Consider the following 24607-nt stretch of genomic DNA (forward strand, 5'->3'; position numbering starts at 1 on the left):
TATTTAGGTGTGGCCAGGCAGAACCGTCTTCCCAGATTTCACCAGTCCCACCTGCACCAGCTGGTGGGTGTCAGAATGTCAGACATTTTACAGGGAAGTGCCGTATGATGGGCTCTGGATTGTAAGGAATTCACCCTTTTTCAATTATTTTTGTAAAAAGGAAAAAAAAAAAAATCAGTTTTATGGCTCAATGGGTTGTTTAATTCTGCGATGAATTTGGAGAAAGGTTTATTGTGACTAACCTGAAATCCATGCAGGATTTGTACATCTCTTCTGTAATTTTGATTTTTTTATTTAATTTTAATTTAAAGTTTGTAATTTAAAAACTTACATTTTACCCTAATGCATTGGATACTTGCTTCCTTCAGTCAAGGCATATTCAGTGTAATTTTATTTATCAAAGAATTGATGGTGACCATGATTATAATTCCTACGGTAGCTTTTATTTTTAATGAGCTATGCTTTTAGGTAGAGAAAAAGTGAACTCCTTTTGTAAGATTTGGGATTTTTACAGGGTAAGAACATTTTTCTTTTCAGGCTGGAACATGCAGCCTGTGGGTTGTTTTTATTTTGTGCAAATATTTGGGACTTTGTAGAAAAAACAACGCAGGATTTGGGAAAAGCTGTAATTTCTCCAGTTTGGGTGAAATCCTACCATCACCACTTTGTTCCAAATTCATCATTTTGACATTCAGAAAGACTTTTTTTTGATGATTTCTTACATCGGTGTCGTGGCTGCTGGAGGAAATAATAAATATTATTTTCTGTGCTTCTTGTGCGCTCCGGTCAGCAGCTACAAGTCACTTTTGCAATGACATACATGTAGTTGGCTGAAAGTCCAAAAAGTATCGGTGTTGGGAATGTTTTAGCTTCAATTTGAAACTGGAATTTGCCTTTTTTTTTTTTTTTTTTTTTTTTCAGGATATGAATGAAGTAGCCAACTTTGTTCAAGGCTCAAGTGAGGGTTGTGAGCAGAATGAATTAAACTACCCACCTTACACGCCCCGTAAGTCTGTCTTTAGAAAACAAAAATCAAAATCTTTTAGCAAAAAATCTGTGGATAATTGTGTTATCAGTTAAAAGGATATGGAGGGATTTTACTGTGGATTTTATGAATTTTTTTGAGTACTTTTATTGACTGAAAGTACAAATATACCAAATGCCAGGTCAAAGATGCGGTTTATATGGCTCACTAGAAAAGAATATCTTGGTTTACACCCACCAGAATAATAAATGAAGGTTGTCAGTGTCTTAATTGTGTATAATAATTGTACCTTTTGTTGTTTTATTACCATCTATATCACCTACTATTTCAATGGCAATAATTAGAGGTGCAGGCAATGATAAAGTGGAACTGAAATTCTTTATCAAGCCAGACCTCTGATCATTGCCGGACAACAGTCATGGCCAGGTCAAATGGTTCAGAAATTTTGGGGTGTAGTTTTCGGGCGAGTCCTTCCTGGCATGTGAAATCCGGCTTGAAGCTGGATTTAATCTTATTAAATCGAAAATTTGGTGTACGTGCAGCCTCAGGATGATAAATCCCACCCCATTGGCAAAGCTTAGGAGTGTGCAGGGAATTATTTCACTTTCTATGTGGATTGCTGTGAGATACAGAAAGTTTGAAGGCAGAAATCTTCTTTGTATTTAATTAAAAATAAATCAATTAAATTCAATCCATTAAAATGCATTTCCCAAACTGCTTTGTCACAGAAATTCTTGACCGACTCTTGTATTCCAAGACGCTCTGCATGGATGCAGTGCAGAACTGGGGGAAACAATACGATGTCCACAACCTTTTTGGATACTCCATGACTCTGTCAACACAAGAGTAAGGAAGGCTTCTTAACGTCTCAAATTAAAAAGAAATAAATAATAATAATCAGAATATCATAGAGCCATTACGGTTGGAAAAGACCTTCAAGAGTAGAGCCAATGCCCTCAATTTTGGGCAATTCACTTCCCAAGGAACCCAACCTGGGGGTCTATACGAATTGTCAAACCTCTGCATCTCCAATCTTTCTACGGTGGGCATTCAAAATCGCATTTTTGAAATTAAAATTAATTTTTGGAGTCAAAATTCAACCCCCTAGCACTGGATTTTGGTGACGCAGTTCTGTGCATAGAGCAAAGCTGAAAGGAGACCCAGGCTTTGTTATTTAGAGTTAAAATGTGATGAAGGTTGGCAGGCAAAAGCAAAAGGGTTCTTTAAGGTTAGTGAAATTAACGATGATAGTGAAATTAATAAAAAATAATAATTTAGTTAATAGACACCTTAAAAATTAGGGGAGTCTGTGTCCTTTACTTATTTATCATGGTAAATCAGTGAATGTAAGTGTAGGTAGATCTACTCATCTCCACACCCAATTTATTCTTTGCCTAATTCCACCTTTCTTTGATTTTATTTTTTATTTTTATTTTTATTTTTTTCAGAGCCATCAAAACTATATTTCCTGGGAAACGAAGCTTCCTTCTTTCAAGGTCTACTTTTGCGGGGTCTGGGAAGTACGCGGGACACTGGCTGGGAGACAACGCCGCCACGTGGGATCAGCTCAAATGGGCGATTCCCGGAATGCTGGAATTTGGGCTCTTTGGAATCCCTTTTGTAAGAAACGGTCATTTTGGGTACCTTTGTACAACAAAATGTTTAAATTATGCTCTATCGAGCTTGATATGTATAAGCCCATCTGCATAAACGTCTTTTTGTAGAACCATGGAATGGTTTTTGTTGGAAAGGACCTGTAAAGATCATGGAGTTCAACCTAATTCCACCTTTCAAAGCTTTAAATTAATTCCCCTGGGAGTCTATTTAAATATTTTCTTCCCAGGAATAACTGATTTTATCTTTACACCATTTCCTTCTATTGAATATGTGTGTGTGTGGATATCAAATATAGGATTTTGTGCTTCAAGCCACCTCATACCTCTGGGAAACTCCTTAAATACAATTATTAATGAAATGTGGGCATTTTTCTTTGAATTTCTGTGACCTTGGTACTATTATGCTAATGTTTGCATATTAGCACCAATGAGCAGTGTTAGCTTGGAGTTGGTTTAACTTTCTGTAGGACCTATATTTCAATAATTCTAATTCCACGTGCACAAAAGTTGGGCTGAGAAGTATTTACTGAAAAGTCAATTTCTACCTGGCTAGTTCGTGTAATATCTCCAGAATTCTGGGGTTCAAACAGAAGAAAACACAATGAAAAATATAAAAATTTAGGTACAGATGAGAGATTTAGAGAAACGGGATGTAGAAATGAGATGAATGGCTCTATGACCCTGGGCATCAATTAGGGATGAACAGAAAAATCTCCGTATCTTTAGAGGATTTTTGGTAGAGATGTGTTGTGTGCTCAACACATTCTGGTTTTATTTTAAGATTGGAGCAGATATTTGTGGTTTCTTTGATGATGTCTCAGAAGAACTTTGCCGGCGATGGATGCAAGTAGGAGCATTTTACCCATTTTCCAGGAATCACAATACCGAACTATGCCAAGTAAGTTGTACATCCTGTTACAAAGACTCATCTTGTGATAAACTATCACATTTCTGTTCTGGTAGTTAATACTCAATTAAATTCAGAATCTATGAAAATAAATTCAGAATTCTGAAAAATAAATTTCCACCAACAATAGTTAAACAGTAGACTGGTTTGAAATTGGTGCAACCTTGTGCTTAGGAAATCCTTGCTGCAAATAATTTGGGGTTCAGAAAGGTTTAGCTTTATAATGATTAATTGTAGGCACCAGAGAATATGCTTGGCATCACTTCATTTTTGTAAATCAAATTTCATCCCCGTTGGTGTCCACAAATGCGTTGTGCTTGCCACAACATCCTGATTTTTGGCAGCACCCCATAGACCACAGAAATTAAAATCGCTTATTGGTTACTTTCAGCCCCAGGATCCTGCCTACTTTGGAGCAGATTCAATTTTGGTGGAAACCTCGAAGCACTACTTGAACATCCGCTACACGCTGCTGCCCTACCTGTACACGCTCTTCTACAAAGCTCACACCCAAGGAGACACGGTGGCACGGCCGGTTTTGCACGAGTAAGTTCCCAAATCCATTTTTTTTTTTGTCCCTAGAAAGTAAGAATTCTATCCCAAATCTGTTCTTTCTAGAAATAATTCTAACCACATCTAGTTTTTGAAAGACACTGCGCATTGGGATATGCGCAATGTCTGAATTTTGAAATACCATTTTGGAGTAATCTGGAGAGTCATCGAATCCATCTATAATTTCTGCAAACACGTAATGACCATTATTATCAGTTACTCTAAGAGTCGCTATGAAATTTAATTAGCAGCTTATTAAATTATTCTCTGTTAGCATGTCTATTTTACAAATTTAATTTTCCTGCCTTTATTCCTGTTTATTTTCTTGAAGACCTTAAACTACATTAAGAAACACACCCAGACTCACTTATGCACAGGCGTAATTAATGCAGACTAAATTAATAAGCTGTGTATTTACCTAAGATTAAGCACAATTAATGCCATTGCTTTCCTTTTTGCTTAGGTTTTATTCTGATGAAGCAACGTGGAGCGTGGACAGGCAGTTCCTGTGGGGTCCTGGCCTGCTCATTAGCCCCGTACTCGACCAAGTAGGTTTCACTGTCTCGATGTTTGATGTGATTTGATATTATTTGATATTTGATATCTTTATATCAATTCCCATTATTAATTCCTGAGGAACCTCAAGTCAAAAACTTCAGCTTTCTTACAGTAAATTGCAGCAGAACCCCCTCAACAAGTTGAATTCCTTGACCCCCTCATTCCCTCCTCATTCTTTTATTCCTTCAATTTGAAAATGCCTTCAGATTTTCTGAGTTTTGGGACAATATCGTTACTCTGCCTAAAAATAAGGAGAAAGATCGGATTTTTTTTCTCATTGTCAGCCTTATTACGATTTTGGAAATTTTGGTTTATTGGATTAATTTGCATTCAAATATGAAATTTGTCTCTGTTTTTGCCTTGTAGGGGGTGGACACAATTGAAGCGTATATTCCTGATGCTGTCTGGTATGATTATGAAACGGTAAGGAAATAGGGTACAGAAATGTGGAGAATTGCTGATTTTTAGCATTATACTGTACTGATCTCTGCTGGTTTACTTTGGGACCATTGGCAGCAGTATGGATAATCTCAGGACTGAAACTTTTTAAGAAAAGGAGGGATCGAGGTGAATTGAGGAATTTAAGAATTAAGTCAAAAGGGAGAGTTAAGGAACTAGGAATTAAGCCAAAATAAATAAATGGGAATTAAGTGTAAGGAAGAATTTGGGAATTGGGAATTAAGTAAAAGGAGGAATTAAGGAATTGGGAATTAAGTAAAAGGAAGAATTTAGGAACCGGGAATTAAGTAAAAGGAGGAGTTAAGGACTTAGGAATTAAATAAAAGGAAGAATTAAGGATTTAAGAAATAAAGAAAATGAAGAACTTAGGAGCTGGGAATTAAACCAAAAGGAAGAATTAAGGAACTGGGAATTGATTCAAAAGAAAAAAATTGAGAAGAATTAAGGAACTGAGGAATTAGATTTTTTTTTTTTTTTAAAAAAGGGAAGAATTAAGAGGAAATAAGGAATTAAGAAAGCAGTGGGTGATGCAACCTAATTCTTCTTCATCCCTACCCAAAAGGGCACAAAGCTGTCCGTCAGGAAGCAGAAAGTGCCGCTCTATCTGCCCGCAGACAGGATGGGGCTTCACCTGCGCGGTGGCTACGTTTTTCCTACCCAGCAGCCAGCGACCAACACCGTTGCGAGGTACGTCCGAGGGCGGAATATTTTCTTCACTAAACTGGCAGGAAAATGGGATTTAAAGGAAGGGCCTTGGGGCCACCCGGTTTCAGGGAATAAATACATAAATAAAGCAGTATTTGGAGCATAATTATTACTTAGCAGTATTTTAGCACTATTATTATTATTATCTAGCAGTATTTAACATTTGAAAGTTGGAAATTAAGGACGGTCACCACTGATTTTCTCAGTGACGTAATATTTCTAATAATTAACTAGAGAAGATTTTTCTCTTTTCATTCTTTTTCTTTTCCCTTTTTGCAAACTTTCAGTGGATTTTATTCTTTTACTTGAAAATCATCAAACACGTAAACCAGGGACTGACACAAGACAATTCTCAAAGTTTTGAAGCCCCGTTGAGCTCTATACTCTTAAAATGAACATTAAAGACTTTTTATTTCATTTTATTTTGCTTTAAAGACCGTTTACTACACATCTAAATTTTTTTTTATTAATAAATGGTGGGGTTTTGGTTTTTGGTCCACAGCCGTAAGAATCCTATGGGACTGATCATTGCGCTGGATGACAACAACGAAGCAACTGGGGAGTTGTTCTGGGATGATGGAGAATCTGCACGTGAGTCTTGATCAGCTCTTGTTAGTTCAGGAAAAACGCCCCCAAAATATTTGTAGGGTTGATGAGGTAGGGTTATTGGGTTGGAAAGGTCCTTAAAGATCGTTAAAGACATGTACCCAAATGACTTTCAGTGGGAGCAAGACCACAAAACCCAGGCTCACCAAGAAAATTTGGTTAAAGATGAAAACTTTTACATTTCTGACCTTTTGGAATGAATTAAATTCCTGGGCAGATCAGCAAAAATGTTGTTAACAGAAAAGGTGTGCTTATCAACACAAAATTTTTAAGGCAGCTGCTTCCCATGTTCATGAATTATTTTAATCTTGAAGTGAGGGATTTTTTGGAAAATGTTGATTTTTCCAAGGAGTTAGGCATTCTGAGGATTTAGGCATTCTGTTATCATTTAATTAGAAAGGATACTTAAATCCTTCAAGAGCTTTTGAAGCTTCTTTGACCTTCATGGAATTCATGCTCCTACATCTAAGAGATATTCTGCAGCATATAATGTCATGACTTGACAGGTAATTCCTAAACTTGAAAAAGCCTAAATTAAAAGTCACTGAGATTTCTGGAAAATAAAATAATATTGACACTCTGGGTCAATTCCACAAAAGAAGTAAATTGTCAGAATGCATTTTTTTTGACGTCTTTCATTCTGTGTTGCAACCAAAATTTATTTTTCTGTATTTTAGCTTCCGATGGCAATAGAAACTACATTTTCTATGAGTTCAAAGTTTCCAATGTAAGTATACATATGTTTTGTTTTTTTTTTTTTAATAATTTTCATTTCCAATGTTAAACTTCTATGGGTATTCCTACAATACTTACTAAGAAAGAGAGTATTTGGCAAAGTTTAAGAAGTGCCATTTTCAAAATATTATCGCTAATAAAATTATTTATAATATCTGAAAAATTCCAGTTTCTTGACATATTATAGAGTGAGAAAAAAACATCTGCTTATAGAATTTATAAATTCTATAGATTTAGAAAGTCTATAATGGAGAAAAACTGTAAAACATCATCAGCAGGTAGAACTTGAAAGGAGATTAACACGATGCTTGTGAGTCTCAAAATCTGACAAATTGACAGAAATCCTTGTATACTGGAAAAAAAATTAATCTTAATATCTCCAATGAGTGAAAGGAAGAGCGGAATTAAAATCTGGGGAAACATTGGCAATTCAATACAATAATTTCATTGTTTCTCAGAACATGCTGCAACTGAACGTCATAAACAACAATTACTCCGACCCGAATAACCTGATGTTCCAAGAAATCAAAATTTTGGGATTGCAGCAGGAACTGATGACAGTCACGGTGCTGCAGGGAAATGCTGTGCAAGTTTCTTCTCATAACATTACCTATAATCCTACAGACAAGGTAAAGAATGGGAGGAAAACTGGAATTATAATTTTCTGGAGTCGTATATATTAGATATATAAATATTATATGTTATATATATATAAAATTATATGAATATATATATAAAGTAATAATATTGTTATATCTGCTGGGTATATATTGCAGTGGAAAGTGGCCAGTAGTATTGTAAATCTTTGGTATATGCAGATTTTTCTGCAGAAAAACAAAGTGTAATTTCATTAAACGCACGTATTTAGGTGGCAGATCTGATTTGCCCTCAGACATTGTGCACAAAAAAAAAAAAAAGATTGTTAATTATTTATGTGGGTCAATTACAATTATAAGGGGAGGAATGGTTTTAGGATTGTAGTTAATGTTGCAGGAGGGTAAATAATATTTGCCTTCTTTACCACTTAATCAAATAGTTTTCAAATTGTAAATATATAATGTTAAAAAAAAAAATAAAAATATATATATATATATATAAATTGGCTTAAAAAAATTAAGCATTTAGTTAAGAGCTGTGCGATTCTTTTCAGCCCTAGTGTGCTTCCATGTGAGTTGAGGGGTCGGAGCATTTCCAGATCTGTGCGTGAATTTGGTGAAATTTAACATTGGGTTAATATTTAATGGATGAAATTATTTAACATTTGGAAAAAAATAACATTTGGAAAAAACAGTGCATAAAATGTCATGTTGGGCAAGTTCTTGTTTCTGCAGATCTTAAAAAAAAAAAAAAAAAAAAAAGACAATAATGAACGGGATACACAACTTATTGTTATTTTTTGTTAATATTGTAAATTTTTAATTGCGTTATTGTTAATTTTTATAGTTTGCTGTTATAAGCGGGCTCCAGCTTGATTTGGGCAAATCGTACACCTTAACATGGACTCTAGGAACCCGTGCCACCGAAAAATTTGATTGTTATCCCAGCGCAGGGGTCACCAAGGAACTATGCGAACAACGCGGCTGCATCTGGGCTGTAAGTAAAGATTTGTCATGTTTTAAGAATCATAACTTATTTTATTTATTTATTTATTTATTTTTACAAGAAAAGGTCCCTTTTGTCCTTCTCCCAGATCACCTCAGAAAACTGTGGTTCACTGAAGCTGTTTTCAAGCAGTTCTGAAGCCTGAAAATTAGAAGAAAATCTGGTGTTTTGGGAAATACATTAAATAATAATATAGTGTATATTATTACAATGGTATATTTCTATTATTATAGAAAATAATAGAAATATTAGAAAAACAGAAAATTATTTCTATAAATATATTCTATAAATTATTATAGAAATAATAATAGGGTTGTAAAAAATAGAGGAAACTTGAGATTCTTACCTTCATTGGGCTCTGCCATTGCCAACAAGACCTGCAAGGCATCGGGTTTGGGATTTTTTTGCATTTTTTTTTAAATAATAAGCTTCCATTGAAACACATACAGCTAAAATCTGTTCCTCTAGAAATCCAAAATGAGAAGAAATCCTTGAATTTCCAAGGAATCTTCCTCTTTCTGTGAACGCAATGGGTTGTGTCCCTGTTGGATAGATCCAAACCAGAATTCCTGTTCCTGCAGATTTTTAGGTTTTACTTCTGGATTATTGTGCGTGGTTGTGACGACCGTGACATCATGATGACAGGCTGGAGTTCTAGACGAATTGCCTGAAATTTGTCATTATTAGAAGTATTTGCCGTTATTAGAAATATTTGGGGAATTTTAGATATTTGGGAGTGGCTCTTCATGCAGCAGCATGTTTGGCCAAGTTATGAACTGAGTATATTTAAAACGTGGTCTGAAGTTGAGTGAGACCTTGAATTTGGTGAAAAAAAAGATGTGAAAATACTCATTAGGAGCTAAAATGCAATGAGCATAGATTTGTTTGTACAAATAGGCAAAATGGTGATTATTGAGAGCTGAGGTGTTAACCAATGTCGACACTTGGAATAATTCGAGGGTGGATTCTTGACTCGAACAAGTTCATTATTTCTAAAATGGTGCAGAAATCTGCCTTTATTGCTTAACGTTGGGGACAAAAGTGTGTTATCTAAATAATAATAATAATAATAATAATAATAATAATAATAATAATAATAATAATAATAAATTAAAAACAAACCAAAAAAACAAAAACAAAACAAAAACGAGTTTTCTGAATCCTTGCTGCTTAAAACTAAATTAAAAAAAAAAAGAAAACCAAGCGACTCTTTCACTAACTGGCCACGTGCTCACATTTTCAGGAAGATACCTCCAGTTCGAACGTTCCCTACTGCTATTACGGCTCTGACAACGGTTATTCCATCTCCAATGTCCAATACACGGCGTCGGGGCTGGTGGCCAACCTCACCTACGCAAACACCACGGCCAGGGCCTTCGAGAGGTCCACGTCGCCCATCAGCACGCTTCGCCTGGAGGTGATATACCACAGCAACGACATGCTCCAGTTTAAGGTATTTCTCCCAGTTTCGGGTCCTCCGCTGGCTAAATTCGTTGTATTTCTCAGAATGACATTTTGAGTCTGTTTGGTGTTGCGTGGGTGGTGCACTCTTGTCAAAATATGTTATTTTAACCAAATGCTAGGTTAACTGTTGGACTTGATCATTTTTGAGATCTTTCCTAACCCAAGGAATTCTGCGTGATTCTGTACGATTCTGCCCAATTCTGCCTGATTCTGTGTAATTTAAAGAGTGTTTATTACTCTTAGGCTATATCTTGTTTTTTGTGGAGGAATTTCATCTCACTTTTTCTGCAGGAAAATCACAGATCGAGCATACAATGTCAATGTACACATGGGAGGTCATGCAGAACTGGAACTGAAGAGATTTAATTGATATGATCAGTTCTGTTATGAAACATGACTTTTTCTTGACCATTCTACTTCTGAAGTCTTAATACCTTATTTAGATTATAATTGATTACTCTACATTTAATAAAATAACTCTAAATTGGGCATGTTATTAAAATGAACAGACAGAAATTCTTGAATCAACTCGTGTCATCCTACATAATGCAGAAAACCCAAAAAGGAATCTCTTAGAACTTATTAAAAAGTGAACCAAAAAGGTGAAATCCATCATACCTAAGAATCTACTTAATATATTTGAATAATTCAGAGTAATTCCTTGTCCAAAATAAAATCTTTTGCTCTTTATTTTCCAGCACAAATATTTTGAAGGAATTTGAGAAAGGAATATGTGTTGAAGGAAAATATTTAATAAATTCACAATTTTTAAAATTCTTTTCATTATTGGCAAGGTTTTGAAAAGCATTGTGTCTGACTTGGAGTCTTGGAGTCCTCCAGTCTGTAAATTCATTTTATGAATCGATAGGAATACTGTGTAAATTAATTTTATCTAATGCAATAGGAATACTACTTTTGCTATTTTATCTTGAATTTCTGAAAATAAAGGTTGTTTATTTTTATTTTTATTTTTATTTTTATTTTTATTTTTATTTTTATTTTTATTTTTATTTTTATTTTTATTTTTATTTTTATTTTTAGTTATTTTTGTATTCCACGTGCATTGACCTGAATTAATTTTTCCCCGCACAGATTTATGATTACGCAAATAAAAGGTACGAGGTGCCGGTCCCGCTGAACCTCCCCAGCACCCCCACGAGCACGACTGAGCAGCGACTCTACGATGTCACGGTCCAGACAAAGCCATTTGGGATCCAGGTCCGACGCAGGAGCACGGGGACAGTCCTGTAAGCCACGCTCACCCCATTCCCGTCGAGATTTTGAGTTGAAATTTTCATTATCTTCTCTTTTCCTTTCCTCTTTTTTTTTTTTTTTTTTTTTTTTTTTTTTTTTTTAATTTATTTCCCCCCAAAGTTTCTTTTCCCACATGTAATGCCACATAGGAGTTTTTGTGTCCGTCCCAATAAATGCCCACATCTGCCCAAAGCTAAACTCTGCTAAACTGGCAATCACTCAACTTTTTCTTAAGTAAGAGATAATTAACCCAGAGTTAAACAGAACCCTCTATTTCAGTAACAGGGCAATTAACAAATCCAATAAGATTAATTTCTTTCCTTGGTGAAGCACACACCAGCCCTAGAACAATGAAGTTGGCAGCTGCAGATCTTACTCTTTTCAAGTTAAATATTTTTTTTGCCATTCCTTAAAGTAATCAGAATTTAATTGCAAGCTGAGATAATTTGTGCCAACAGGAATAAGTGAGTTGTTCCGTAATTCAGCCTCCCACATCTATGTCAGCCATTGGAAGATCTTTACTGGGTTGTAACTCAGTTTTTAACAGTAAAAAAGCTGATTTTTGTCTGTTTTGAAATGATCTGCCCCCCCCAAAAAAGAACATAAATTAAGCTCAATAAATAAATAAATAAAAATAATAAAAAAACCACCAAACCTCCTAATGTTCTCTAACCTTTCTTGATAACCAAAGCAATTTTATCCCAACTTTTGTGCACAGTAAGACATTTAGAAAAGAGTTGGCCTTGGAAGGGTCGCCAGCCGAGCACGACGCTGAAATCACCATTTTGTTGTTTTTTTTGCCCCATTCTAGCTGGGATTCGCAGCTGCCCACGTTCACGTTTAGTGACATGTTCATCCAGATTTCCACCCGCCTGGCCTCCCAGTACGTGTACGGCTTCGGCGAAACCGAGCACGCCACGTATCGCCAGGACTTGAACTGGCACACGTGGGGGATGTTCTCCAGGGACCAGCCTCCTGGCGTAAGTGATGACAAATTCCCCTTTTTTTTCCCCCCCAAAAATGATGTTTTTTGCTTGGTGTCAACCAGCATTGATTTGGCTACGAGGGGTGTCCTCCAACGTGCACCTCAACGCCTCAGATCAGATCTTAGCAAACTCCTGAGATGTTGGGATTCAGTTAGGAATTTCTTAGGAATTTCAGTTTTCCTCCTAAAGAGGAAAAGCCAAAATTTTATATCTACACACATTCGTGTATTACCCAAATATTTTCAAGGGGTTAGTAGTGTAATAACGGCGCTGTATTTTAACTCGAATTTCCAGCTCTTTCACCATCTTGAGAAAATGAAAAAATAAGAGAAAGCCACCAAGAGAAAGCCACAGTCTACATGGAAATACTTGACAAAAGGTTTTCTCCTAGAAAAGCTATTTTTAGCAATTTTAAAAGGCAGGAATACGTTTGCTTCCCTCCTTCCAAATTTTGCATAGAGTGACCTTAAAATTTGAGGCTGATAGTGATCGCTCCTGGTCAACATCTACTGCAGTACGATTTTGAATGTTTTTGGTTGGCTGTTGTGTGTCTGATCATTTATTTGTAAAGTATCATTTCTTGGGAGATGCAAATAAGCAGAAGGTTCATGACGTCATTCCAATAAAAATTACTTTTTTTTTTTTTTTCTGCAGTACAAGTTGAATTCATACGGTTTCCAGCCATTCTACATGGGTCTTGAAGAAGACGGCAATGCCCATGGAGTTCTCTTGCTCAACAGCAACGGAATGGGTAAAATAAAAATAAAAATCACTATTTTCACCACGTTTTAAAGCTCAGTTTCTGAGATAGCAGCTTACGCAGGCGTCTGTTGCCTCACTGCCTGCTCTCTGTTTTCAGACGTGACGTTCCAGCCCACGCCAGCTCTGACGTATCGCACAATTGGGGGAATTTTGGACTTTTACATGGTTTTGGGTCCAACACCGGAGAGCGTTGTTCAGGAATACACCGCGGTACGATTCCTGCTACAAATTCAAAGTGTTTTTTGTTGTAGTTCTGTTTTCACCTGCTTGCATTAAATATTCTTTCTTTTTTATATGTAGCTGATTGGGCGACCAGTCTTGCCACCCTACTGGGCCCTGGGATTCCAGTTGTGCCGCTATGGATATGCAAATGACAGCGAAGTTGCCCAATTAGTGGAAGACATGAAGGCAGCCAGAATACCCTATGTACGTAGAAAACCAATAAATTTGTCAATTCTTGGCCTCCTCCTTTCCTCTTGGCCTCCTCCTCCTTCTTGGCAGGAAATGACCAAAAAAAAGGCCTTTCTGTTGATTTTTCTAGAATTTATTTTTTATTATTTTCTTCTTTGTGTGAACCACAGGACGTCCAGTACACAGATATTGATTATATGGAGCGGCAGTTGGACTTCACGCTTAGCCCGGAGTTTGCTGGATTACCAGATCTAGTTAATAAAATAAGAGAAGAAGGAATGAGGTTTATCATAATCCTGGTGAGTTCGGGCTTCTGCTTTTCAGCTGCAGTCTGGGATTGAATAATGCGGAATACATTTAGCAGGATTTCTGCATTTGGTTTTGGAACATAAAATTAAAATTATTTTACTTGTAATCTTAGGATCCAGCCATATCTGGAAACGAAACCAATTACCTCGCCTTCGACAGAGGCGTGCAGAACGATGTCTTCATAAAGTGGCCCAATTCCAACGAAATCATCTATGGAAAGGTGCAGTTCTTAAACATTTTTATTTTTATTGGTATTTTATCCAAACCAGCATCATGCCAGCCAAGATGTTAAAAGACTTCCAATATCACATTAATTCCTGAATTTAGGTGACATAAATCAAAACGCCTTTGGTTTGAGTCACCACTGGAGAATATAGCAAGCTGCTATGTGAATCTACATGTTTATATAGATTATTTTGAATCTGTTATTTTAAGTAGATATATTTATATAGATTATAAAGCCATATATTACACCCAGTTTCATTTGGTTAATTAACGTGTTCTTCCTCCAATTAGGTCTGGCCGGATTATCCTAACGTGACAGTTAATAACTCACTGGATTGGGATACCCAGGTGGAAGTAAGCATGGGTACTTTTTGTCAGTAGTCACAAATAGGGCAGGAACACCAAATTTATCAGATTATTGCAAAAAAAAATGGATGATAAAACTGAGTTGCTGGAGCGGGACAGCAAAAAATTTTTTAAAAAAATACAGAAAATGAAAAATACCACGGGCATGAGACGCAGAAAATGTCAAGCCTTTCTTCCAGAACATTTGAAAAATGTAGCAAAAACATTTTTTTTTAAGCCAAATTCCTTTGTTTTAGCAGTGGGATGCTTTCAGTCCTCTGTCTACAATTTCTAGATATATTTATATATTTTTTTTTCCTACAATTTTCACAGCTCTACCGAGCCTACACCGCTTTTCCAGACTTCTTCCGCAATTCCACGACTGAATGGTGGGCAACAGAAATCATGGAAGTCTACAACAATCCCCGCAATGCATCGATGAGCTTGAAGTTTGACGGCATATGGATCGTAAGTGTGAAAAATTATTCGATTTCTGACATTTTTTGTTGTGCCTTATGATCGGGATGGTCCATGGAAATTTAAAAAGCCATTTTCTTCTTAACAGCATCAATATTTTTATTTTTTTTTGTTGTTGAAACACTGGACTTCCTCAAATCTTCGTTATTTACTACTTTATTATTACCTACATAACGGCTCTTTTGCAAAGCTGTTAATCTTCCACCAGGTCCTAAAAATCCGTGTATTTTTTGCAATAGGAAACTCTTATTTTCAACCAATGAGGCCAAATAGAGATCAATGACAGGTTTTGTTTGCTTCTTAACGTAAGTGGACCTGAAATAGTTGTAGTATCTCTTGAATATTAATACATTACTACAAGAAAAGCCCAGAATGTCCAGAAATACAGCAAAATATTTGTTATTTTGTTATTTTGCTGTTTTCTAGCTCCAGAGTGCCACAGGCACCAAGGTCACCTGCTATCATTACAAAAGTTTTAGGAACTGATGAATCTGTAGTTATATTTTCTGTATGTCTTTCAATTTCACACAGAGAAATATTGGTCCTTTGCAGGAAATGTGACTGTTAGAGAAGAATTTCTTAGAGTTGAATCTGTGACCTTCGATTAATCCCAATTAATCTGATGTGGGGAAATGCAATACTCAGAATCTGGCTATGAAGTTATCCAACGAAAAAGGATAATTAATTAAAAGATGAAAAATAGTAAAGGATGAAAAGGATAAAAAAAAAAAAAGAATAAGGGGAAAAAAGGAGAAAAATATTAAAAGATTTTAAAAAAAAAAAAAAAAAGGATAACAAATATTTGGCAAGCTAGAGCAACCCAAATGAGCCAGGTGCACATGTTGAGGTGGAATTTGTTCATCTCATTTTTATTTTTATTTTCATTGTTTTCAGGACATGAATGAACCATCCAACTTTGTTCACGGGGCCGTTTGGGGCTGTAGAGACAGCGAGCTAAATAACCCGCCGTACATGCCCAGTAAGTCTGATCACAGTAAAGACACTTCCAAATATTTAAAAACATTTTGAGGCACTTAAAAATAACTATACTTTAAGACGATTAAAAATAAATATATTTTAAGACATTTAAAGGCATTTTAAGGTATTTAAAAATAAAGATGTTTAAAAATAGGTGGAGTTTAGGTAGTTATCTTATATTTAGATACTGTGTTTTGGATGTCTCCAAGGATGTGGCTTTTGGGGTTTTGTTGTTTTCTCAGATTAATAGTGAAACTTGTGACAAAGACTTTCCAAAATATCCTTGTGCCTCCTCTGATTGGGTAAACTTATGAACCCTAATTGAGAAACTCTCTTGGAATATTTGCTATTCCGTTAATACTGGAGTAGGGTGGAATTGATTAGTAATAGTAATATTAGTAATATTAGTAATATTAGTAACAGATTTATTGGGATATTTCTCGTTTCCTGATGTCTTTAAATATGATGCACCATTTCTCAGGATTTGGCAGTGGCTGAGTATTCAGAAATAGGCTTTTCTCCCCAGTTTTCTGTGTATATTTTGCGGAGATATCAATAATAATAAAGTTTTGCAGCATTTTCTTAGTTAGGATATATTCTGTTTACTCTTTGATCCTCTTTAGGAGGATCCTCAAGCTACACTTGAGTAATTAATTCCCTTGCAGAAGCCTACACGGGAATTTTAGGAAATTCTGGATTTGCTAAACTTCAGAAAACCTAAAAAAAAAAAAAAAAATTAAAAAAAAAATGTCAGAAATAAATAAAATAGCCATTAAATAAATAAAATAGCCATCAAATAAAATAAATAGCCATCAAATAAAATAAATAGCCATGCCCGTGCGTACCAGGAAGCGAACCCCAATGGAGGGTACGTCATCGAAGTGCAAATCGTTGAATTCCTGTTAAAACAGAAGCGTTTTTGCTCCCTTTCTGTAGCTTTGGGATGGAGGGAAGAGGGGCTGGCCTACAAGACGCTGTGCATGGAAGGCGAGCAGCAGCTCCCCGACGGCACCCTCGTCCGCCACTACGACGTCCACAACCTCTACGGGTGGTCCCAAACCAAGCCAACCTTTGAGTAAGTTGCGTTTTTTGGGGCTTCCTTCCCCAAAACCCGTTGCACATGAAGGTTGCGTGGCCGCATTCTGATGACCGTTCTCCATCCCAGCATCTTGAGGAACATCACGAAGGAGCGGGGCATCATCGTCACCCGCTCGACGTACCCCAGCAGCGGGAAGTGGTCGGGGCATTGGCTGGGGGACAACACCGCGGCCTGGAACCAGCTGGAGAAGTCAATTATCGGTGAGTCGACAGAGAAGGGTCCATTAATTGCTCGTTTCCTTCCTCATAATCGCATCAGTTTAGCCAAAAAAGGATTTGGACCATCACGGCCAACTCCTTTTTGACCTCTTTGCTTAAGAAACTCTTCACCGTTTCTGCAGAAACGTTGAAGGTTTGGTGTACCAATTTGCCCGCATTCTCCTCATATTCCTCTTTGTTTTCCCCGATCCCATTCTGGTTGCCCCCAAATTTCTTTGGGGGCAACAAGATATGAGGGAAATGGTGGCGATTCTCCTATTTTTCCAATATTGTTGTGTGGTCTACGCAACGCGCCGTCCACCCGATGAGCACGCGTGTCCTTACCGACTCGTGTTTTCTTCGCAGGCATGATGGAGTTCAGCCTCTTCGGAATATCCTATGTAAGCCCCTGATTTATTACCTTCCATCTCAATTAACTCGGCGATTATCGACAATATTCAACGATTATCAATAGAAAATTATCGATTATCATCGACTATTGTCAGTCAACAAATATTGACTTTTATCAGCAATTATCACTAAACAAACTTTGACTTTCATCGACTATTCTCAATAGACAAAAATCGACTGCTGTCAATCAACAATTATTGATAATTAACTACAAAATCTCGGGCTTTCCAGACAGGAGCGGATATCTGCGGCTTCTTCTCGGACTCGGAGTACGAGCTGTGCTTGCGCTGGATGCAGCTGGGAGCTTTTTACCCCTATTCGAGGAACCACAACGGGGAAGGCTCCAAGGTGAGCGCGTCCCCCATTGACATTGGCCAACAACCCCAACGCCTGAGTTCATTTTCCCCCAAATCCCATTTTTAGGTCAGCTCACCCCATTTGCAAGACGCCCATCAGTATTTTTCAAGGGTGTCAATTCCTTATTGAACCAGACCACGTCTCCAAGACTAAAATCGCATTTTTTTCACGTAGGCCATTTTTATTGGATCGTATCATGCTTACTAAAATAGTTACTTTCATGGTTTTCTGCATTTAAACGGGCAAAAACGACCTCAGTGTTATCATCTTTAATTCTTCGTCATTTTGAAGCAAACTAGAAAATGGAGCAGTGACACTGGATTCCCGAGTACCCAAAATTCCTTTATTTTGTTCAATTCTTACCATAAAATATTGCGTTTCTTTTATGAATAAATGAAAATAGCTGAGTTGTGAGTAGATAGATGAAATAGGTGCTTATTTGATGAATATTATGATGAATAGATAAGTGAAATAACCAGAAAAACGTCAAAAATAGAAACAGGAATTTTATCCTGCTTAGGTCTAGCAGAGTAGAATGTCTGGCCCTAATTAAAGAAATTGCAAATAACTGTGTCCTAAATTAGGGGAGGAGAAGGAATTTGCAACGCTGCACCTGGCTCTCCTAAATTATGTTTTTCTGTGCTCATTTTGAGGCAGATTTGACAATTGCCACCACTCAATTATATCAATTATATCAATTAATTATCAGTTATATCAATTTAAGAGGGATGTATAAGGTAGAAACGTTGCTCAACGCGAACTCTGTTGTAAAAACGAATAAATTCTTTGACCCAGGCTTTTTTTTCTTTTTTTCTCCTGTTTCTTCCAAATAAAACCTCTGCGACAACGAGCTTCTCTTTTTCAGAGGCAAGATCCCGTTTCTTGGAATTCAACCTTTGAAGACATTTCCCGGCACGTGCTGAATATCCGATACAGCCTCCTGCCCTACCTCTACACGCTGATGTACCACGCCAACGCTCACGGCAGCACCGTGGTCCGCCCCCTGCTCCACGAGTAAGCTTCTTCCTTTAGTAGGGTCCGTCTCTAGTAAGATTATTTTATTTTATTTTATTTTATTTTATTTTATTTTATTTTATTTTATTTTATTTTATTTTATTATTTTATTTTATTTTTTTATTTCTTATTTTATTTTATTTATTTCTTATTTTATTTTATTTTATTTATATTTATTTTATTTTATTTTTTTTCTTATTTTTTTTATTTCTTATTTTATTTTATTTTATTTTATTTTATTTTATTTTATTTTATTTTATTTTATTTTATTTATATTTATTTTATTTTATTTTATTTTAATTTAATTTTATTTTATTTTATTTATTTTTATTTTAATTTTATTTTATTTTATTTTATTTATTTTTATTTTAATTTAATTTATTTTAATTTAATTTTATCTTTTAAAATCTAGTTCAAATAGATGAAATTATTATTAATGAGCGGGTAATCATTATTACCTGTTATTGCCATGCTTACAGTTGAGGAACCAGTACTTTTACTGAAGAAAAAAGGCTTCAACAGGGAAATATTTCGTAAAAATTGTTAATAAAATGGTGTATGACCACTTCTGATTTATTTTTTTTTTTTTTAATTTTGCAGGTTTGTGGAAGACAGGACAACATGGGACATACAGAAACAATTTCTGTGGGGACCAGCACTGCTCATCAGCCCTGTGCTGGAACAGGTAAAAGCTGATAGAAATACCGGGAAAAATTAGGAAAAAGTAATAAAATATTAGAAAACAAGAAAAACTTTCAACGTTACTTTAGCTGAGCTTCACTTTTTGGATTGAATAGACACAAAACAAAAATCTTTAATTCCAGGGTGCTGTAACAGTGAACGCTTACTTCCCGAATGCCATCTGGTACGATTACCACACAGTAAGTAATTAAATATATATATATATTTTTTTTTTTCTATAAAAAAGAGTGGGAATCCACCACGTGCTTGTTTTCTGTATGCAGAATTTAAGCTGTTGTCCTGAAAAATGCCAAACTTAAGCCCTTGTCCTGAAAAATCCGTAGCTGTTGCTGCGTTTAAAAGCTGTGCAGCGACAACTTGCTTGATATTTTCGGAGGCATTAATAAAATATTAGTTTTAAAAGTTTTAAGCAAAGAATTCAACAGGGGCGGCATCTTTTCTGGTGTTTTTTTTTTTTTTTTTGGTTTGTTTTTGTTATTTTGGGTTTTCTTGAGGTTTTGTTGGGGTTTTATCAAGGTTTTGGTGTTTATTTTTTTTGGGGGGGGTTGTTTCTTTGTTTTTTTGGTGTGTTTTCTTTTCTGTTTTCTGTTTTTCTCCTCCATTAGGATGAGAATTTTAGCTCTAAGGGAGAATTCAGAAATTTATCCGCTCCTCTTGATCACATCAACCTCCACATCCGTGGCGGGCACATCCTCATCCAGCAGAGCCCCGCTAACACCACCGCTTACAGGTACAACACGAGTGGTCACCATCAAACACTCCAATTTTGGCTTTTTAAGGGAAATATTTAGTAGCGTGGCAAATAAATAATTCAATCGTGGCAGCTTTTTTTTTTTTTTTTTTTTTTTTTTTTTTTTTTTTTTGCTGTCACATTTTTAAGCGGGAAAAGCAAAATTTTCCTGTGCGATGAGAGGCGTTCTTGGAAGCATCCCCATCTTGATTCAATTCCAGCATTGCTCAGGATGTCAATTTTGGGGCAATTTTATTATTTTTGGGGTTTCCTAAATACAATATTACGGAGAGGGGAAGGCTGGTGGCAGCTAAATTGTGTGCAACATCCATAATGTAATTTTTAACTTAATACCTCTTATGAGATATAAAATAAAATATAAATATAAAATGGGATTACCTAAGAAAAATGTCTTTTTTTTTTTTTTTCATAGCCGAAAAAACCTGTTGTCACTTATTGTTGCTTTGAATGACAGTCAGCTTGCAGAAGGTCAACTTTATTGGGACGACGGGGTGCGCATTGGTAAGTACAAAAACGGTCATTTACACAAAAAATCCCCCAAATTCAGTGCCCACAAGGCACAAATATTGTCTTTTTTTTTTAGCTCTGTGGATTGTAAACACGAGCACTGAATTTTCATTTTGGGGATATTGTGCAACGATCACACAAGGGTGTGTTTAGAGGGATGGAGCAGAAAAAATGACAGGAAAATGATTAAAATGATTACACATAAACCAAGGAAAATGGCAAAATGAGTGAAACAATGCTAAATTAAAAGCATAATGTTATTATTTAGAGAATTTGCATTTTTCAGAAATTAAATTGTGCGTCGGACCTGAGGGAACACACAGAATAGGGATTTCTTCTCCAATTTATAGGAAGATGAAGCGGGAATCACACCGCAGATGAAGTGGAAAGCTTTAACTAAACTCCTCAATATTAATAAATTCAGAAGATAAGAGATTTTTAGAAGCCTGCCATGTATTAGCTTAGAAGCTAACAGCTGAGATTATCTCAATTAATGCACAAAATTGTGGGTTTTAGCGTACCAGCACGTAGCAGGCTGCACGATGCATATGCACATATATAGCATGTACAGCACAAGCTATTAAATTAAAAAAATAAATTGACTATATTTCACTTTATTTTGGTCTTTTAACAGATGCGTATGAGGATGGTGTCTATCTGCTGACCTCATTTACTGCTCGTCAGGTTTGTAACAGAAACTCCCTGGGCTGCAGCGCCCAGCCTACTTGCTGCTGTGTTTAATGAAGGTTAAATTTGGGATTTTTAATGTTTTGATATCTTTGTGCTGGCTCTTATTTAGTGTAGTGACAACTGCTGTAGAGCTCTAATTGTTGATTTTTAAGGAAAATTTGCTTGGGTTTGCAAGGCTGTGATAGCATGACCTGGAAGGATAAAGTCATTTTGCACTTGCACCAGTATAAATCAGAGCAACTTCATTTACTTTGGGGGACTATCCCCCATACATATTTATATTCATATATATAATTATTTTTAAACTTTATATATTCATTTCTGTCCATATAATATATTTATTTATGATAAAGGTGTATAGATTTGTATACCTTCTATAGCCTCTAAATCCTTACAGCCTGCACCACTATAAATAGAAGCAATTTATTTTGCTTTGGGGGGTTATTCCCCCAGATTATATATATATATAATATCTATATGTATATATATACATACATATAGATATAGATATATGTGTATATGTATGTATATATGTATATTACATATATACAGTATATATATACACACATATTGTAATACTAATACTATAAGACTAATATAATTACTACTATGATATATATTTACTTATATATTTTACACACATATATATACATCCACAAATTCTCCTGCTATACCCGAAGGAGCTGAGAAGCAGTTTGTGTCCTGGTGCTGCTATGATGCAATTATCACCAATTTGTACTAAAAAGAAACTTAAAATAGCACAGCTATTTTATCCTATTGCTGTGTCATTATGACTATGAAAAGATCCTTTAAATTTGAGAAAAAAAAAATCGCTGATTTCCTTCTCCTTCTCCCGTTCAGAACACCTTAGAGATAAAGGTTTTGCACCAGGGCTACTCTGACCCGAACAACTTGAAATTTACTACTGTGAAAACTTTGGGGCTGAAGACGACCGTGACGCGGCTGGTGGTTTTGGAGAATGGCATAGAAATCCCATCCGCACACTCACTGTCCTACAACGCCACGACGCAGGTAAAAAGACCAGTTAGGGTTAATGGTGAATTGAATTTAGGGCACGCGGTGTATGTCGGGTCTCATTCCTTTTCTGCCTGATGACAGAAAAAGAAATGATTGCTTACATCACAAGATGTTGAAGATACAGAAATATTATATCAAAAAAAAAATATAAAATAAAAATATTAGGTTGCTTTATGTATTTTACGTAACGTTATTTATATAATATTGAATATTGTATAGATAAAATATAAAATATAGAGTTGTTATGTCAAAAAATGATATAAAGCAAAAATATTAGGTTGCTTTATGTATTTTACATAATATTATTTATATAATGTTGAATATTTATAATTAATCACGTTATAATTAATCACATCACAATTAATCACATTATAATTATTATAACATGAACAAATCATATTATAACATGAAAAATCATGTTATAATTAATATAATGTGATCAAACAATATTATATATATAAATAGCTTACATAATCAAAAATGATGAATACCCTGGATGGAGAAAGAAGAAATTTGTAAACACAGTTGCAATAGTCCAAGTTTTATGTAAAAGAAATAAAAAAATAAAAAATAAATAAAGGGGGGGGGGGGGGGGGGCGGGGGAGGGGATGAGAACCTCATGTTCCGGAATAAAGAAATTTATGGCACTTAGGCAAATTTTTGGTAATGTGAGCTGTATGAGAAACAAAAAAGCAAGACGTCTTCAGATCTGATTAACTCACTTTTTATTTTATTTTATTTTGCTTTTTAAAGGTCCTTTTAACCACCCAGCTTGAACTTGAATTAGGCAAAGACTACACTTTGCAATGGAGCTAAAAGCCTGCAGCCATCCCCGGCGGCGAAGCTGAGCCAAACCTCCTCATGTTTGCAAATTTTTCCCTTCTCCTCCCTTAAAATACTTTGCACTATTAAAATATATTAGTTATAATCCGTTGGTTTTACGTTTTTTCCGTTGGACTTGCTCTGAGCTGTGGAATTCTGCCAAGCTGAGGCGTGGCAGGAGGAGGAGACTGCAACAGATCTCAGTGACTCCAAACTTACAAGGGCCAATTTTCAGCAGGGGTTGGGATCGGGTGCAGCTACGGGATCGTCCAGGGGCAGACACAACCCCGTGATCCCCGGGGAAAACCCAAAAGGGGCCAAAGCAGGCCCAAAGTTGGGCTGAGGAGGCCACCTCCAGGCCAAGCTCTGACTCAAGGAGCCAGCTCAAGCTGTGGCTGGGCTCAACCTGCAGAGCCAAAAACGTGGAGCTGGGTTGAAATCGCCCTGTGGTTGATCAAGGGCTCCTCTGGTCCCCCTCATGTCAAGAAATCGCTCTAAAAACCCGTGGGTTCCCAATTGCTCCCAAGGCGCCAGGGTGTAGGCCTCAGCGGAGGCCCTGCATTGCGGCCCGCCCATCTTGGTGGTCAAAGCTCAATGTCCCGGGCTGTGATGGGTTGCCAAAAGGGCTGGTGGCCCCAGGAGAGGGTTTGTTAGCCATTTGGCCCCATATGTGCCCGTTTCTCCTCAGAAACGAGGCCAAACTGCCCCATGGTGGCCTGAGGATAGAGCCTCGGGTGGTGGTGCAGGGATGTGGGTGTCATGGCCCCCACCGCTGCCTTGGGCCCCATTTTTTGTGAGGTGCTGCGATGGTTTTGGAGACTTTGAACCTGTCTGGAAAGCAACCTTCACCCCCCCTCCTAACGAACGAGCCTCGTAAAAAAAAAAACAACAGCCTTTTGTGATTCCATCGTGTTTTCCTCCACCTCCTTCCTGAGGCAATTGTGTCAGGAAGAAAGATGGATATCTGCAAAGAAACAGAGAAAAAATAACTTTTTAGATTTTTTTTTGGCCGCCTTTACCCTCATGCACACCCTGGGGATGGCTTCAAGTCCTGACACCGATGCCAGGGCCGCCATTTCCCTC

At 36.4% G+C, this 24607-nt stretch overlaps 1 protein-coding gene across 1 annotated transcript in view; it reads left to right on the top strand.

Moving 5' to 3' along the window:
• The window catches only part of LOC311220579 (maltase-glucoamylase-like), a gene marked incomplete at its 5' end in the record, with an annotated part of 34366 nt that extends 10805 nt beyond the window's left edge, over positions 1-23561 (top strand). Inside the window, 36 exons of the mRNA XM_084304140.1 lie at positions 8-121; positions 922-1006; positions 1714-1831; positions 2434-2605; positions 3383-3499; positions 3900-4054; positions 4524-4608; positions 4985-5041; positions 5640-5764; positions 6285-6373; positions 7066-7115; positions 7582-7752; positions 8567-8716; positions 9969-10178; positions 11282-11436; positions 12255-12423; positions 13084-13180; positions 13289-13401; positions 13492-13617; positions 13773-13901; positions 14024-14131; positions 14428-14490; positions 14815-14949; positions 15853-15937; positions 16873-17011; positions 17102-17235; positions 17599-17633; positions 17875-17991; positions 18866-19014; positions 19615-19699; positions 19839-19895; positions 20322-20446; positions 20880-20968; positions 21609-21658; positions 22526-22696; positions 23456-23561. Of these exons, the coding sequence (XP_084160266.1) occupies positions 8-121; positions 922-1006; positions 1714-1831; positions 2434-2605; positions 3383-3499; positions 3900-4054; positions 4524-4608; positions 4985-5041; positions 5640-5764; positions 6285-6373; positions 7066-7115; positions 7582-7752; positions 8567-8716; positions 9969-10178; positions 11282-11436; positions 12255-12423; positions 13084-13180; positions 13289-13401; positions 13492-13617; positions 13773-13901; positions 14024-14131; positions 14428-14490; positions 14815-14949; positions 15853-15937; positions 16873-17011; positions 17102-17235; positions 17599-17633; positions 17875-17991; positions 18866-19014; positions 19615-19699; positions 19839-19895; positions 20322-20446; positions 20880-20968; positions 21609-21658; positions 22526-22696; positions 23456-23518 (4092 nt within the window). The 3' untranslated portion in view covers positions 23519-23561. The remainder of the gene's footprint in view (positions 1-7; positions 122-921; positions 1007-1713; positions 1832-2433; positions 2606-3382; positions 3500-3899; positions 4055-4523; positions 4609-4984; positions 5042-5639; positions 5765-6284; positions 6374-7065; positions 7116-7581; positions 7753-8566; positions 8717-9968; positions 10179-11281; positions 11437-12254; positions 12424-13083; positions 13181-13288; positions 13402-13491; positions 13618-13772; positions 13902-14023; positions 14132-14427; positions 14491-14814; positions 14950-15852; positions 15938-16872; positions 17012-17101; positions 17236-17598; positions 17634-17874; positions 17992-18865; positions 19015-19614; positions 19700-19838; positions 19896-20321; positions 20447-20879; positions 20969-21608; positions 21659-22525; positions 22697-23455) is intronic.
• Between the last annotated feature and the right edge of the window lie 1046 nt (positions 23562-24607).

This window comes from Netta rufina (genome assembly GCF_964035555.1).
Source record: "Netta rufina genome assembly, chromosome: 35".
Taxonomy (NCBI): Eukaryota; Metazoa; Chordata; class Aves; order Anseriformes; family Anatidae; genus Netta; species Netta rufina.